This window comes from Palaemon carinicauda, chromosome 34 (genome assembly GCF_036898095.1).
Source record: "Palaemon carinicauda isolate YSFRI2023 chromosome 34, ASM3689809v2, whole genome shotgun sequence".
Taxonomy (NCBI): domain Eukaryota; kingdom Metazoa; phylum Arthropoda; class Malacostraca; order Decapoda; family Palaemonidae; genus Palaemon; species Palaemon carinicauda.
In genome coordinates, this window is record NC_090758.1 from 75796335 (window position 1) to 75811375 (window position 15041).

The window sequence follows — 15041 nt, forward strand, 5'->3', positions numbered from 1 at the left end:
GGCTCTCATTGTCGTTTTCGTTCTTACAATATCAGACCTGTTTGTGAGAAGGAAAACGTTAGTGAGGCTTGACTGAATTCTGGATGATATATTGGACTTGGATGTTTTAGTGTACGGAAGTTATAAAGCTAAAGATAAACCTATATTCTCGAAAAGAAAATCGTGATTGGTTTTATTTCAGTGTTATTATCTAGTGTTGTTTAAAATATCACTGCAGACCAAACGTTAATGTTAGCCATCCGTGTTACAGTATTTTTTAGAAATGAGATTCAGATACAAATCTATTAGTCATTGTTTTCTGCGTAGATTCTCTTTTGGAAAATAAGAAATTAAGCAGCTTTTGTTATGCATGGGTAACCTTTAATGATTGCTAGTTCTCTTTGTACCTTTCCTAACCATTTGTTCGGGGCTTGGGATTAAGCCCATGTAATTATCTAGTCAGTCAACTAGCCTGGTTCTTTGGACTGTCAGATAGCTTGTCAAGTAAAAATGGGAACAAGTATTTTGAGACTACTGTAATGTACAGTAATACTTTACTGTACCTCAACATTTATTATTTTAAGTATTCTTATTAAGTACAGTACTATTTATTGTGCTATATACTTTGAAGCATAATGATTAATGTGTATTTAGATAATACATTTTATTAACCCTTTTACCCCCAGGCTCTTTGGAAATTTCCAACCCTTAAACCCCCAGGGGGTTATTTTTTCCACAGCACATTTTGCAGTATATTTTTTTTTAAATTGCTCTAACAGCCTTAATTTTTATCATAGAGAGGTCAGGTTGGTCTCATTTTCTTGGAAAATGCCTGAATTTTAAATATTTAACTTAGCCGGTGAATATATAGCTGCAACTCTGTTGCTCGACAGACAAACTGTACAGAAAAAACTCGCCAGCGATCGCTATACAAGTTGCGGGTGTGCCCAACAGCGCCATCTGTCGACCAGATACCAAGCTCAATGTAAACAAAGACTCAATTTTCTCTCTGTCGACGTGTCGACAAGACGTACTTTACTCGCTGTTGCTAAACTGGAGATTTTCACATCTAATTGGTGAAGTACTATATTCTGGTTTTGAGCTTTCGCTGTGCAGGGTTTTTCTTCAAACAAATCCTTGAACTCTTTTTTGTACGGATTCTTTGTTGATGACTTAGATCGTTTTTTGGAATTTTCCCTTGGCCAATTCAAAATGGCTGACCCTTCACAAGTTCCCAAATTTAGCAAATGCAATGCTAGGGACTGTTCTAGGCGTCTTCCGAAGGCTTCTATCGACCTTCACACTGTTTGTTCCAATTGTCGGGGTAAAACCTGTCAATTGGAAGATCGGTGTGAGGAGTGCGTGGGCCTTTCGGAATTCGATTTTATCGAATTTGAAAAGTACACACGCAGGCTAGAGAGAGATAGAATTAGGAGAAGTTCTTCTAGGTCTATTGATGTTTCCTCTCCTCATGCCCCACAACCTATTCCTTCCCCTGTAGTGGTTGTTCCTAACCCCCCTCCTAGCACTCAGGAACCTTCGATGGCTAACATGATGCGTGCCATCCATGCCCTGGGGGAGAGAGTTGAGTCCCTTGCAAGTGACCGCAATCAGCTCATGGCGGATGTTAAGGAGCTTAAGGGCCAAAGTGCAGTGGGAAGTGCCAAAGTGCCAAGTGATAGTGTTGTGAACAGTGTTGCGCTTGAGGGTTCGTCTGTTCGTGCCTGTCGTCCTCTTAGTCCGGGACCTCTTGCAAGCTCCCAAGTCCAGGGGAGAAGCAATGTCGCACGACGCATGGGTTCGAGAGGCTTTAATCAGCGAACAGACGTTCCCTCCATGGTATCAGGCGTATCTCCCCAAGATCGCCCCTACCTACGTAAGACGAGAGAGCCCATTTATACCTCGTCGTCTGAAGGTGTTTCTCGTAAGAAACTTTGGACCAAGGTCTCACGACCTTTAAAACGTAAATCGGTCCCTTCAGGACAAGTCCAACGTCCCGGTTGTAGCCACTGGGTCAGTTCGGACTCGTTGCCGTCTTCTGATGACTGCTCACCGCCTAAGAGAGGCAAAGCGGTACCGCTTCAGGCACTAACACCGTCTGTCGCCGCACCTGCTCCCGTAGACCCTAAATGGGCTTTGCTGCAAGACATGCAGTCCAAGCTTACGTCTTTGATGCAGGACTTTCATGCGGAGAAGGTTGCTGCCGTACCAGCAGCGAGTGCAGTACCTAGCCTACAACCTTCCAAGCGATCGGTTGTGCGTCCTGTTGACGCTGAGGTAACCTTCTCACGTACACCAGTTGAGGGGGTTCCTCCACCGATGCGATCCAGTGTGGGTTGCCAGCCGCATGTTGACGTTAAGCGACGCACGGAGGTGGTTGTTGACGTTCTGGACGTTCAACCACCATCAGAAGTGACTTGTTTTGACGCGGTGCGTCAACCTCCGCAACCCAGTGTGGTTTCCACTGCGCAACCCAGTCGGTCTAGACAGTCTCGGGTAGACGCTGTGCGTCCTCGCGCTACCATGGTTGTTGACAGTTCACAGACTGTGCAGCAGTTCCATGACGTTGCGTCCGGCTCCGTCACGCATGCACCAGTGCGACCGGACTCAGCGAACCAGACGTTACCCACTCCGTTGCCGTTTCCGCATCAGTTTTCGGATGAGGAACTTTCTGATGATGATGTTGCTGCACATCAATATGATCAACAATCGGAACTGGACGAGCCTAAGTCAACGCAACCCTCTTTGGACTTTAGAAAAGTTTTGGCTATTTTCAAAGAGTTGTTTCCTGACCAGATTGTTTCTGTGGCTCCTCGTTCTCTGCCTTCAGAGTTTGTTTTAGGCATGCCTTCTGCCGCACCTGCCTTTACTAGACTCGTCCTAGCACGCTCGTCCAAGAGAGCTTTGCGGCTGATAGGAGACTGGTTAGAGTCCAAGAAGAGTTTAGGGAAAACAGCATTTGCTTTTCCCCCTGCTAAACTCTCTTCTAGATCGAGCGTCTGGTATGCCACGGGAGAAGTTCTCGGCTTGGGAGTTCCTGCCTCTGCCCAGGGCGACTTCTCAAGTCTTGTAGACTCTCCCCGCCGCCTTGCCATGAGACGCTCAAAGATTTGTTGGTCATCATCGGACCTGGACCACCTTATGAAAGGAATCTTTAGGGCTTTTGAAGTCTTTAACTTCTTAGACTGGTGCCTAGGAGCCCTGAGCAGGAAGATCTCTTCGACAGATAAAGAGACTTCTTTGCTCAATATGTCCTGCATGGACAAGGCCGTCCGTGATGGGTCCAATGAGCTTGCTGCCTCATTTGCGTCCGGAGTCCTGAAAAAGCGAGAGTCTCTCTGCTCGTTCCTGTCTGCTGGAGTTACACCATTCCAGAGATCTGAGCTTCTCTTTGCTCCCCTTTCCAAGAGCCTATTTCCAGAAGTCCTGATAAAGGAAATAGCTGCTTCGTTAGTGCAGAAGGACACTCACGATCTAGTTGCGTCCTCAGCTCGCAAAGCTCCCCCTTTGCCTACATTGTCTGCTAGACCGAGGATTGACACTCCAGCGTCTCGCTTTATTCCGCCCTTTCGTGGCAGAGCCTCCAGCAGAGGAGGTGCTCGTGCCGAAGGAAAGCGAGGGAAGAGGAAAGGATCCAAGTCCGCTAAGGGCAGAGTCTGACTGCCCGCAATTTCAGACAGCAGTGGGAGCCAGACTCAAGAACTTCTGGCAAGCCTGGGAGAGGAGAGGCGCAGATTCACAATCTGTGAAGTTGCTCAGAGAGGGGTACAAAATCCCTTTTGTACGCAAACCCCCTCTAGCAACGTCTCCCATCGATCTCTCTCCCAGATACAGAGAGGAAGAAAAGAGAACAGCCCTGAAACTGTAAGTGTCTCTTTTGCTAGAGAAGGGAGCGGTGGTCAAAGTCTCGGATCTTCAATCACCGGGATTCTACAACCGCCTCTTCCTGGTTTCAAAGAAGACAGGAGGGTGGAGACCGGTGCTAGACGTCAGTGCTCTGAATGTCTTTGTCACAAAGACGAAGTTCTCCATGGAGACCACAAAGTCAGTCTTAGCAGCGGTCAGAAGGGAAGACTGGATGGTCTTTTTAGACCTAAGGGACGCCTACTTCCACGTCTCCATTCACTCAGACTCCCAACCTTTTCTGAGATTCGTTTTCGAAAATGTGGTCTACCAGTTTCGGGCCCTGTGCTTTGGCCTAAGCACAGCTCCTCTCGTGTTTACGAGGCTGATGAGGAATGTAGCCAAATTCCTCCACTTATCGGACATCCGAGCCTCCCTTTATTTGGACGACTGGCTTCTCAGAGCCTCTTCCAGTTGTCGCTGTCTGAAGGATCTCAAGTGGACTCTAGATCTGACCAAGGAATTGGGACTCCTTGTCAATTTGGAAAAGTCGCAACTAGTCCCATCCCAAACTATTGTGTACTTAGGGATGGAGATTCACAGTCTAGCTTTTCGGGCTTTTCCGTCGGCCCCCAGAATAAGTCAAGCCCTGTTATTCATCCAGAACATGCTGAAGAAGGAACGCTGCTCAGTCAGGCTGTGGATGAGTCTGATAGGGACGCTATCATCCCTGGAACAATTTGTGTCTCTAGGAAGACTACACCTCCGTCCGCTTCAATACCATCTAGCTTTTCACTGGAAAAAGGACAAGACGCTAGAAGCGGTCTCGATCCCGGTTTCCGAAAAGATGAAGTCTTGTCTGACTTGGTGGAAGGACAATATCAACTTAAGAGAGGGTCTTCCCCTGGCTGTTCAGACTCCCAACCACGTTCTCTTCTCGGACGTGGGCTGGGGCGCGACACTAGACGGTCGGGAATGCTCAGGACTGTGGAACTCGAGTCAGAGGAGCATGCATATCAACTGCAAGGAGCTGTTGGCAGTACATCTGGCCTTGAAAAGCTTCAAGTCTCTCCTTCGAGGCAAAGTGGTGGAAGTAAACTCAGACAACACCACGGCCTTGGCGTACATCTCCAAACAAGGAGGGACCCACTCACTGACGTTGTACGAGATCGCAAGGGACCTGCTCATCTGGTCAAAAGGTCAAGACATCTCCCTAGTAATGAGGTTCATCCAAGGCAACTTGAATGTCATAGCAGATTGTCTCAGTCGGAAAGGGCAAGTAATTCCAACAGAATGAACCCTCCACAAGGATGTGTGCAAGAGACTTTGGGCCACTTGGGGCCAACCTACCATAGATCTCTTTGCAACCTCGTTGACCAAGAGGCTTCCAATCTATTGCTCCCCAGTCCCGGACCCAGCAGCAATACATATAAATGCCTTTCTCCTAGATTGGTCACATCTGGATCTCTACGCATTCCCACCGTTCAAGATTGTCAACAAGGTACTGCAGAAGTTCGCCTCTCACGAAGGGACAAGGTTGACGCTAGTTGCTCCCCTCTGGCCCGCGAGAGAATGGTTCACTGAGGTACTTCGATGGCTAGTAGACGTTCCTAGAACTCTTCCTCACGTAAAGAAGGTACACCAAAGGCTCCTCGCTCTTCGTCTGACTGCCTTCAGACTATCGAAAGACTCTCGAGAGCTAGAAGCTTTTCGAAGGAGGCAGCCAGTGCGATTGCTAGAGCAAGGAGAGCATCCACCATTAGAGTCTATCAATCGAAGTGGGAAGTCTTCCGAGACTGGTGCAAGTCAGTTTCTGTATCCTCGACCAGTACCTCTGTAGCTCAAATAGCTGATTTTCTCTTATACTTGAGAAAAGGTCGTTCCCTTTCAGCTCCCACTATCAAGGGCTACAGAAGCATGTTGGCATCGGTCTTCCGGCATAGAGGCTTAGATCTTTCCAACAATAAAGATCTTCAAGACCTCCTTAAGTCTTTTGAGACTACCAAGGAGCGTCGTTTGGCTACCCCTGGTTGGAATTTAGACGTGGTACTAAGATTCCTCATGTCAGACAGGTTTGAGCCACTGCAATCAGCCCCCCTGAAAGATCTCACTCTAAAGACTCTTTTCCTGGTATGCTTAGCCTCAGCTAAAAGAGTCAGTGAGATTCATGCCTTCAGCAAGAACATCGGATTTTCGTCAGGAAAAGCCACCTGTTCGCTACAACTTGGTTTTCTAGCCAAAAATGAGCTGCCTTCTCGGCCTTGGCCTAAATCTTTCGATATTCCCAGCTTATCGGAGATTGTAGGCAATGAACTAGAAAGAGTCTTATGCCCTGTGAGAGCTCTTAAGTTCTATTTAAAGCGTACTAAACCTTTACGAGGTCAATCTGAAGCTTTATGGTGTTCAGTTAAGAAACCATCTTTGCCTATGTCAAAGAATGCTTTATCCTACTTTATCAGACTGTTAATACGAGAAGCTCATTCACATCTGAGTGAGGAAGACCAAGCTTTGCTTAAGGTAAAGACGCACGAAGTTAGAGCTGTTGCAACTTCCGTGGCCTTTAAGCAAAACAGATCTCTGCAAAGTATAATGGACGCAACCTATTGGAGAAGCAAGTCAGTGTTCGCGTCTTTTTATCTAAAGGATGTCCAGACTCTTTACGAGGACTGCTACACACTGGGACCATTCGTAGCAGCGAGTGCAGTAGTGGGTGAGGGCTCAACCACTACAATTCTCTAATTCCATATCCTTTTAATTTTTCTCTTGAAATGTTTTTAATGTTGTTTTTATGGGTTGTCCGGAAGGCTAAGAAGCCTTTCGCATCCTGGTTGATTTGGCGGGTGGTCAAAGTCATTTCTTGAGAGCGCCTAGATTAGGGGTTTGATGAGGTCCTGTTGTATGGGTTGCAACCCTTGATACTCCAGCTCCTAGGGGTCGATCAGCATCCTAAGAGGATCGCGAGGCTCCGTAAGGAAGACGTACTTATAAGGCAGAGTAATCGTTCAAGTCGACTTCCTTACCAGGTACCTATTTATTTTGTTTTTGTTATTTTGATAACTTCTAAAATGAAATAAAAAACTCTTAGCTCATAAAATTTAAACATATATTACTGGTCTCTACCCACCATCCTGGGTGTGAATCAGCTATATATTCACCGGCTAAGTTAAATATTTAAAAATGATATTTTAATTATAAAATAAATTTTTGAATATACTTACCCGGTGAATATATAAATTAAATGACCCTCCCTTCCTCCCCAATAGAGACGCAGTGGGACGAGGAGAAAATTGAGTCTTTGTTTACATTGAGCTTGGTATCTGGTCGACAGATGGCGCTGTTGGGCACACCCGCAACTTGTATAGCGATCGCTGGCGAGTTTTTTCTGTACAGTTTGTCTGTCGAGCAACAGAGTTGCAGCTATATATTCACCGGGTAAGTATATTCAAAAATTTATTTTATAATTAAAATATCATTTTTCTCAAAAAATTATCAAAAATATGAAAAAAAAAATTTTATAGCATTTTTTTGCAAGGACGTACCGGTACGTCCATGGGGGTAAAGGGATGAGTTTTGTGAAACGTACCAGTACGTCCTTTGGGGGTAAAAGGGTTAAGTATTCTTATTAAGTACTATTTATTGTGCTATATACTTTGAAGCAGAATGAATAATGTATATTTAGATAATACATTTTATTACTGTATGAATATTTTTTTATAATACCTGTATAGTAAAGTTATTACGGAAAATTACAGATATTTAGTTCCATAGTGGCACTGTTTTTTGTAATGTCATTAACGCATTAGATTGACAGACCAAATTGACATTTCAGCCAAACACTTGTACCCTCGATTTCTCCGTTTCGTTCGAGTTCCGGTCCATGCTGCACTCGCGACTCGCGCACGTCTTCTTCAACGAAGTCGTGAGACAGAACGTCAACTCGTTTTTAGCCGAAGCCAAGACCCGGTACGGAAACGAGTCCATCCGCTCGCAGAGGCCTCAGATCTTGCAAACCTGAAAGAAGTAGAACGTAGGTTTTCAATTGAGTGATCAGGTGTAAAAACTATATTAATATTTATCTATGCATAAGGGTATTTTGCTGCTGTTATTTTCTAGTATTGTATGACTTGTACATAAATTTGAGTACAGTAAGAAGGTGTTTAATGTAGTACAGTACAAATGTTTGTCATCATTGCCATGGGGTTGTACGGAACTATCGTACAGAGTGATGGTGGCGAATTAGAATTTTGAGAACATCTTAGGTGATACGGAAGAGTAAGATCTCGCATTGATAGCCTGTAAGATTATCTCAGATCTTGAGTGATGGCAGACGTTAACAACAGAGAGAGTTTAAAGCCTAGTCCACAATAGGTTGTTTGACACTAATAAACTCCATTTGTGGCAGACGACACTCAATTTGATGTTAAACCAGATGTAGATGCGCAGGCAACGTGATTATTAATACATCACAATGCAGTCAGGGGTGATGATTTGTTGGTTACGGACAGATACAAAATACGTACGACTCAAAACAGAAGAGTGTACGAGGGTTAAGAAATAAACTTGTTTTTCATGGGAATCCTGGATATTAGAATAGACTATACAATATTTTATGATGCTCATTTAGTTTTTGTAGTGTGCAGAACCATTCAAGTAACAGTAATTATTTGTCACAGCAAAATAGTCAGAAACAAGCCAAGGTTGAAGTTTTTTGGACCAAACTCAGTTCAGTACCTTTCCTTTTGCATGTTGCAATGAATAGACATTTTGACCCCCATTATATCCTCACACTAGCAATAAACATCCGTTCTCTGATCGTCTTACCCTAAAAAGCCGAGCTACTTTCTGGTAAAAACAGGGAATTCATAACTACAGACTTCCTTGCCTGCCGGTAGCGTTCGTCACCTGCTGAGATCCAATTTTACGTGATTTATTAATGCAAGAATCTGCTCTACTGTATTCAAACGTACTACAGTAAATGGTAATGATGCAAACATACTTTTAGAATTTGATATGATATATATTTACATATATATAGATGCAATGAAAACGTTTCTAATATATTTTTAACAGCTGGTTGTTTCGTTGAAAATGAAAATAAGTCGTTTGTCATAATGATGTTTTGAAGTGAATATTTCAAAGTGCTAATTTATTTAGTATGAAAGAACTGATTTCACGTGAATGTATTATTGCCGTTTTTATAAAGAAATAGACCCAGGGTTACTAGAAAATATATATGGTTTATTTTACAGATGATTGAGTTTTTTGTCTGGAAAAGTTTTTTTTTTTTTTATGTGAAGGGAAGCGAGTTCCTTTTATAAATGGGTGTCAAGTACGTACTACATATGAAATTTGTGAATTGTATACTATTGGCGTACTTTTCGTTAATGTAAGGATACAGTATATTATACAGTACAGTACGGTATTGCTTTTTATGAATGGTTGTAAAGGAAAGTACGTACTGTATGTGAAATTTGTGAATTGTATACTATTGGCGTACTTTTCTTTAATGTAAAGATATAGTACTGTTAATCGATTTTTATGAATGGTTGTAAAGGAAAGTACATACTGCATATGAAATTTGTGAATTCTATACTACAGTATTGTCGTTCTTTTCGTTAATGTAAAGATACAGAATATTTCTTTTTATGAATGGGTGTAAAGGAAAGTACGTACTGCATGTGAAATTTGTGAACTGTGTACGAGTGTTGTACGTTTTACTTGTTTACTTGTTTACTTGTTTTGGGTTTAAATCCAACCCTCCACTGAAGTCGAGTGAACTACTTCTCGGGCGGGTCCATATCAATCATCTAACGAAACATTTTCATTATAACTTATACAATTCTTTGATTGTAGCATCTTCCAAATCATATGATCTTGTGAAAAGTAATGTCTTTAGTTTCTTCTTAAATTCAATTGCTCCCTTTAGGTCCTTCATTTCAGTTTGTTAATATAAAGGTATAGTTCTTTCGCCAGTACCGGAAAATTGTCTTAAACCTTGTTTACAGATTTAAAAACGATACAACTTTATCATCCGAAGATGATCGATAGGTAGAGCATAAGGGCAGCTCTTGTTTGGTAGATATATAGTGAGTATTTTACCACTCGGAAGTGTTACTCTATTTGTCTGTGTATTTATTTTACCATGTACGCTAACTGGAGGCAACCTTCAAAGATTTCTTCTTAAGGGCTTCAGTTACGGTTAATGGCGACTGGCTACATTATTTGTAAATGAGTGAAAATTCCTTACTATCTTCAAGAAACTGTAATGTAATACCTACCAAATTCACCTCTATTCATATAATAGTCAGATAATTTTTATTGACACTTGAATAGTTTTGTGTACAGATATAGAAGTGAGAAATATGAGATCTTGTCACAGCAAGGAATGGTTTTGAATAATTGGTTCAAGGAAAAGTCTGGTATTACTGAAAGTTGGTATTCCTGTCTCTCTTTTCCTGACCGAGATAGAAATCTATTTCAATTTTCATGTAATAAATTTGAATACAGTATATCGGGAATTGATAGCACCTTCATATTTCAACAAAATAGTTGTCACATTACAGAAAACCCAATGTCTATGCTTTGTGTTTCATATTAATATTACAGTTTTCATTAAACTGTAATTCTACAATTAACTATTTTGATTTTGTACACACAGAGAACCCTTGTTTTATATAAGCTTTCAATGTTTTGGCTTTTGTTTTGTTGCTAGACCATATATATTGAAATGATTACAATATAATACAGTTTATACTGTGATTATTACAAGAAGTTATATCTGCACTTGCTTTCAGTGACAATCATCATCCTCTTCAATTTAGCTTGCTTACTAAACCCTACTGTTGCTTTGCGTTTAAGTATTCTCATTTTGGGACGATAATCTTTAATCTCTTTCTTTCTTTGGACTACGGATAATGACTCTTCTAAGTAGACTTTTTAGCTTACTTCGCAAATGGACGTCAACATACAGGCCAACGTTCTGTTGGAGTGGATTATCAGGAAGACATTGTATGCAAGTTTAGCAGCTGCAGTTCAAGAAGGCCTTTATAGTTCTGCATTCAGCCTCGGTACAAATGCTGTTGGGTTACATACTAAGTGTCGTAAGGTTACGTGCTAAGTGTCGTAAAGTTACGTGCCAAGTGTCGTAAGGTTACGTACTAAGTGTCGTAAGGTTACATACTAAGTGTCGTAAGGTTACGTGCTAAGTGTCGTAAGGTTACGTGCTAAGTGTCGTAAGGTTACGTGCTAAGTGTCGTAAAGTTACGTACTGTCGTAAAGTTACGTGCGAAGTGTCGCAAGGTTACGTACTACGTGTCGTAAGGTTACGTGCTAAGTGTCGCAAGGTTACGCGCTAAGTGTCGTAAGGTTACGCACTAAGTGTCGTAAGTTTACGCACTAAGTGTCGTAAGTTTATGTACCAAGTGTCGCAAGGTTACGTGCTAAGTGTCGCAAGGTTACGTGCTAAGTGTCGTAAGGTTACGTGCTGTGTCGTAAGGTTACGGGCTAAGTGTCGTAAGGTTACGTGCTAAGTGTCGTAAGGTTACGTGCTTAGTGTCGTAAGGTTACGTGCTGAGTGTCGTAAGGTTACGTGCTGAATGTCGTAAGGTTACGTGCTAAGTGTCTTAAGGTTACTAGCTAAGTGTCGTAAGGTTACGTGCTTAGTGTCGTAAGGTTACGTGCTGAGTGTCGTAAGGTTACGTGCTGAATGTTGTAAGGTTACGTGCTAAGTGTCTTAAGGTTACGTGCTAAGTGTCGTAAGGTTACCTACTAAGTGTCGTAAGGTTACGTGCAGAGTGTCGTAAGGTTACGTGCCAAGTGTCGTAAGGTTACGTGCCAAGTGTCGTAAGGTTACGTGCTAAGTGTCGTAAGGTTACGTACTTAGTGTCGTAAAGTTACGTACTAAGTGTCGTAAAGTTACGTACTTAGTGTCGTAAGGTTGCGTACTAAGTGTCGTAAAGTTACGTACTAAGTGTCGTAAAGTTACGTACTAAGTGTTGTAAGGTTGCGTACTAAGTGTCGTAAGGTTACGTGCTAAGCGTCGTAAGGTTACGTACTAGGCGTCGTAAGGTTACGTACGAAGTGTCGTAAGTTTACGTACTAAGTGTCGTAAGTTTATGTACTAAGTGTCGTAGGGAAAGTAAATGGACTGATCAAGACAATATTCTTTTTCGGACGAGATATTAGTCGCTATCTTTGAAGATTCAGACTTTATTTGCTTTTATTTTAGTAGTGCTTAAAAGACATTTTTTGTTGTATATACAGTACTGCATATTATTTAGAAACTTCTGAGTGGCGCATTCAGTTGGATAGATTTGTCAAATGGATGATTCAGATAATTTCTGGCTGATAATTATTTTCTGGTGATACTCATATCTTTTCTAAAGTAGTTTAGGATGGTCAATAGTGATTGGCAGTCCCAGTCACAAGAATGGCTTGATAGATTTCACTAAAATAGTACTACTTTATTGATTGTGTCTATACCTGATCAATGTGTAGGGACCTGCTCCTTGCCTCTACCGCTTATGAGTGACTTCTAAACCTCTGAACCACACAGTTTATTAATTTCTCCTCTATTATTGTGGTCTATTGGGACATAAGACCAACAATTAGAAAATGTGCCAAACAAATTTCATTTTTTTCATTTCGCTTTATTAGTCTTATACGAATAGTAAAGTTTAGTAACACAATTTTATACATTATCTAATCGTGTTAAAAGTTTAATTTCAAAGTATCGAAATCTATACTGTATGTTAGTGTTACTATTTCTTGATTTATAATGCTTACTAACCCAGCCATGCAAATTAACAAACCGTCAGCTATTAGTATTTAATTTTCTCCACGAATGAATGCGGAAATACACTAACACTACTATCAGTAGAATTCACTTTGGCTTTGAGAAAGATTTTGTCGGTACTGTGCAATATGATGACCGGAGGAAACAAATGAATAACTGTTGTACTGACTGTCGCTGGTTGTATTTGAGATGTGCAAGGATAATTATTTGAGATTCTAATGTCTTATACATGACAGTATTTTTTTGTTCCTACTTTAGATGTAACTCTTGAAAATATGTTTATGATAACTGTTTAAGGTAGCTGTGCCTTTGCAGACACAGCCCCGAGGAATGTCGATTTGATTGTAAATATATTCGCATTGTATAAACAAGGTCTTCACATTTTCCTGTACATGTTGTAAATACATAATTATGTCTAAGTGAAACTAGTCCACTTTACTTATTTCGGGGATACCACCACGTTACCAATTGCAGGTTATTCAGTTTAGGTAAGTTATTTATTTTACATTCTTACTAACCATTTCAGTTCTCTTTTTTTCGATTCATTTATGTATTTATTTTATGAACGTCAATCGTATGCCTCAGTCGACCTCAAGTAGGACACCGTTGGTCATTAAGGGTTGTAAATAGTTTTAAAAATGGGTAAATTTATTCTTCTTGACAGTGAACAGTGGATTTTATGTTCCAAGTTTTTGTCGTATCTACCATTAAAAGATCTTCCATGTCATGAATACTGTACTCCACTGAAAGTGTTACCAATTACTTAGCACAATATTACACGAAGTTTATTCTCTTTTATACAGTGTAAAGAAAAACTCCATGTACGCCCTTGCGACTAGTTTTATTGTAAAGTTTTCTTTATGTACATTTGTTTTCATTATCCTAAATATTAAAAGTTTGATTATTCAAAAGTATATGATGTATTTATTTCCAAATATTTCTTACTCAGTTTAATCTAAATGTATCATGCTCAAGGTGATATATTGATAAATACTCTATGTGAAATTGATTTATTTAGTAATTAAATCTTCACCAGAAGAAGGGTTATTTGAGAAGGTCAAAGGTTAAGCAGAAAATTAACTGTGTAGTTACTATATGTGGGTAAAGACACAGTTTTTGATTAGTGACCCGTGCGAATACATCCATGAATGATGAAACTCGCACAACTGTTAAAACTGTTAAAACCGAATCATTTCATGTAAGAATTGGTCTGGTGAGCATCCTGTTGGTCCAGATGTTCTGTTAACAAAAAGGAACTATCGTTCTATTAATAAGAGATCATCAAATGTTCTTTTAAAGAACATCGGATGTTCTAATTACGAGAAGCAATATCAGAAGTTCTACTGATAAAAAGAATGAGTTAGAAATTAATTTTCTTCAATAGAAAAGTGATATCTTTTAAAATTTTGTTACATAGATCAACTACCTGTTGAGGAACTGTCACATTTGTAAGTTTTTCATATACATCTTGTCCCGTAAGATTCAGAAACTGGTGTGAAATCCCATAGTAAAATTAGAGAGGGACAGCCTGGGCACTGAATAGTCTCCTTGCCCCCGGCACGGGGCCATATGGGCAAAATTCCACAAAACATTCAGAGTAACAAAAAATGATCTTGGGGTCCTAATGCCAGTTCGATATCAAAAGGTTTATCATTAATGTAAATAAGGCCAAGTCTTGTCACAGAAAGGTCGTCTAAATGATTTTTTGAGTTTTTGTTATTATTAAATTACATAAAAACAAAAAATACATAAATGATCTATCCCCATTGAGAAAGATTTGCTGTATTTATACAGAACGTAGTAATTAATTCATAAATCAAATTTTGATATGGAAGGAATAATGAATGAAGATTATTATTATTATGACTAGCCAAGCTACAACACTAGTTGGAAAAGCAAGATGGTACAAATCAGAGATAACATATGAGAAATCCTATGGACTTGGTATGACTATAGTGAAAACCTTATCGTTATTATCATCATCATCATCTCCTCCCACACCTATTGATACAAAGGGCCTCGGTTAGATTTCGCCAGTCGTCTCTTATCTTGAGCTTTTAAATCAATATTTCTCCATTCATCATCTTATAATAAAAATTTTTACTTAAATATTTATTATACAGAACGTAGTAATTAATTCATAAATCAATTATGACTAGCCAAGCTACAACCCTAGTTGGAAAAGCAAGATGGTACAAGTCAGTGATAACATATGAGAAATCCAATGGACTTGGTATAACCATAGTGAAAACCTTATCATTATCATCATCTCCTCCCACACCTATTGATACAAAGGGCCTCGGTTAGATTTCGCCAGTCGTCTCTTGAGCTTTTAAATCAATACTTCTCCATTCATCATCTTATAATAAATTTTTTTTACTTAGATATTTCAATATGCAGCACTAAATTGATCAAAACTTTAGTG

General features: G+C 40.4%; 1 protein-coding gene across 1 annotated transcript in view; it reads left to right on the plus strand.

Annotated features, from left to right (window-relative positions):
- LOC137626462 (coenzyme Q-binding protein COQ10 homolog A, mitochondrial-like) overlaps window positions 1-13530 on the plus strand; it is a 48599-nt gene extending 35069 nt beyond the window's left edge. The window contains exon 5 of the mRNA XM_068357476.1: window positions 7652-13530. Within this exon, the coding sequence (XP_068213577.1) occupies window positions 7652-7837 (186 nt within the window). The 3' untranslated portion in view covers window positions 7838-13530. The remainder of the gene's footprint in view (window positions 1-7651) is intronic.
- The last annotated feature ends 1511 nt before the right edge of the window (window positions 13531-15041 follow it).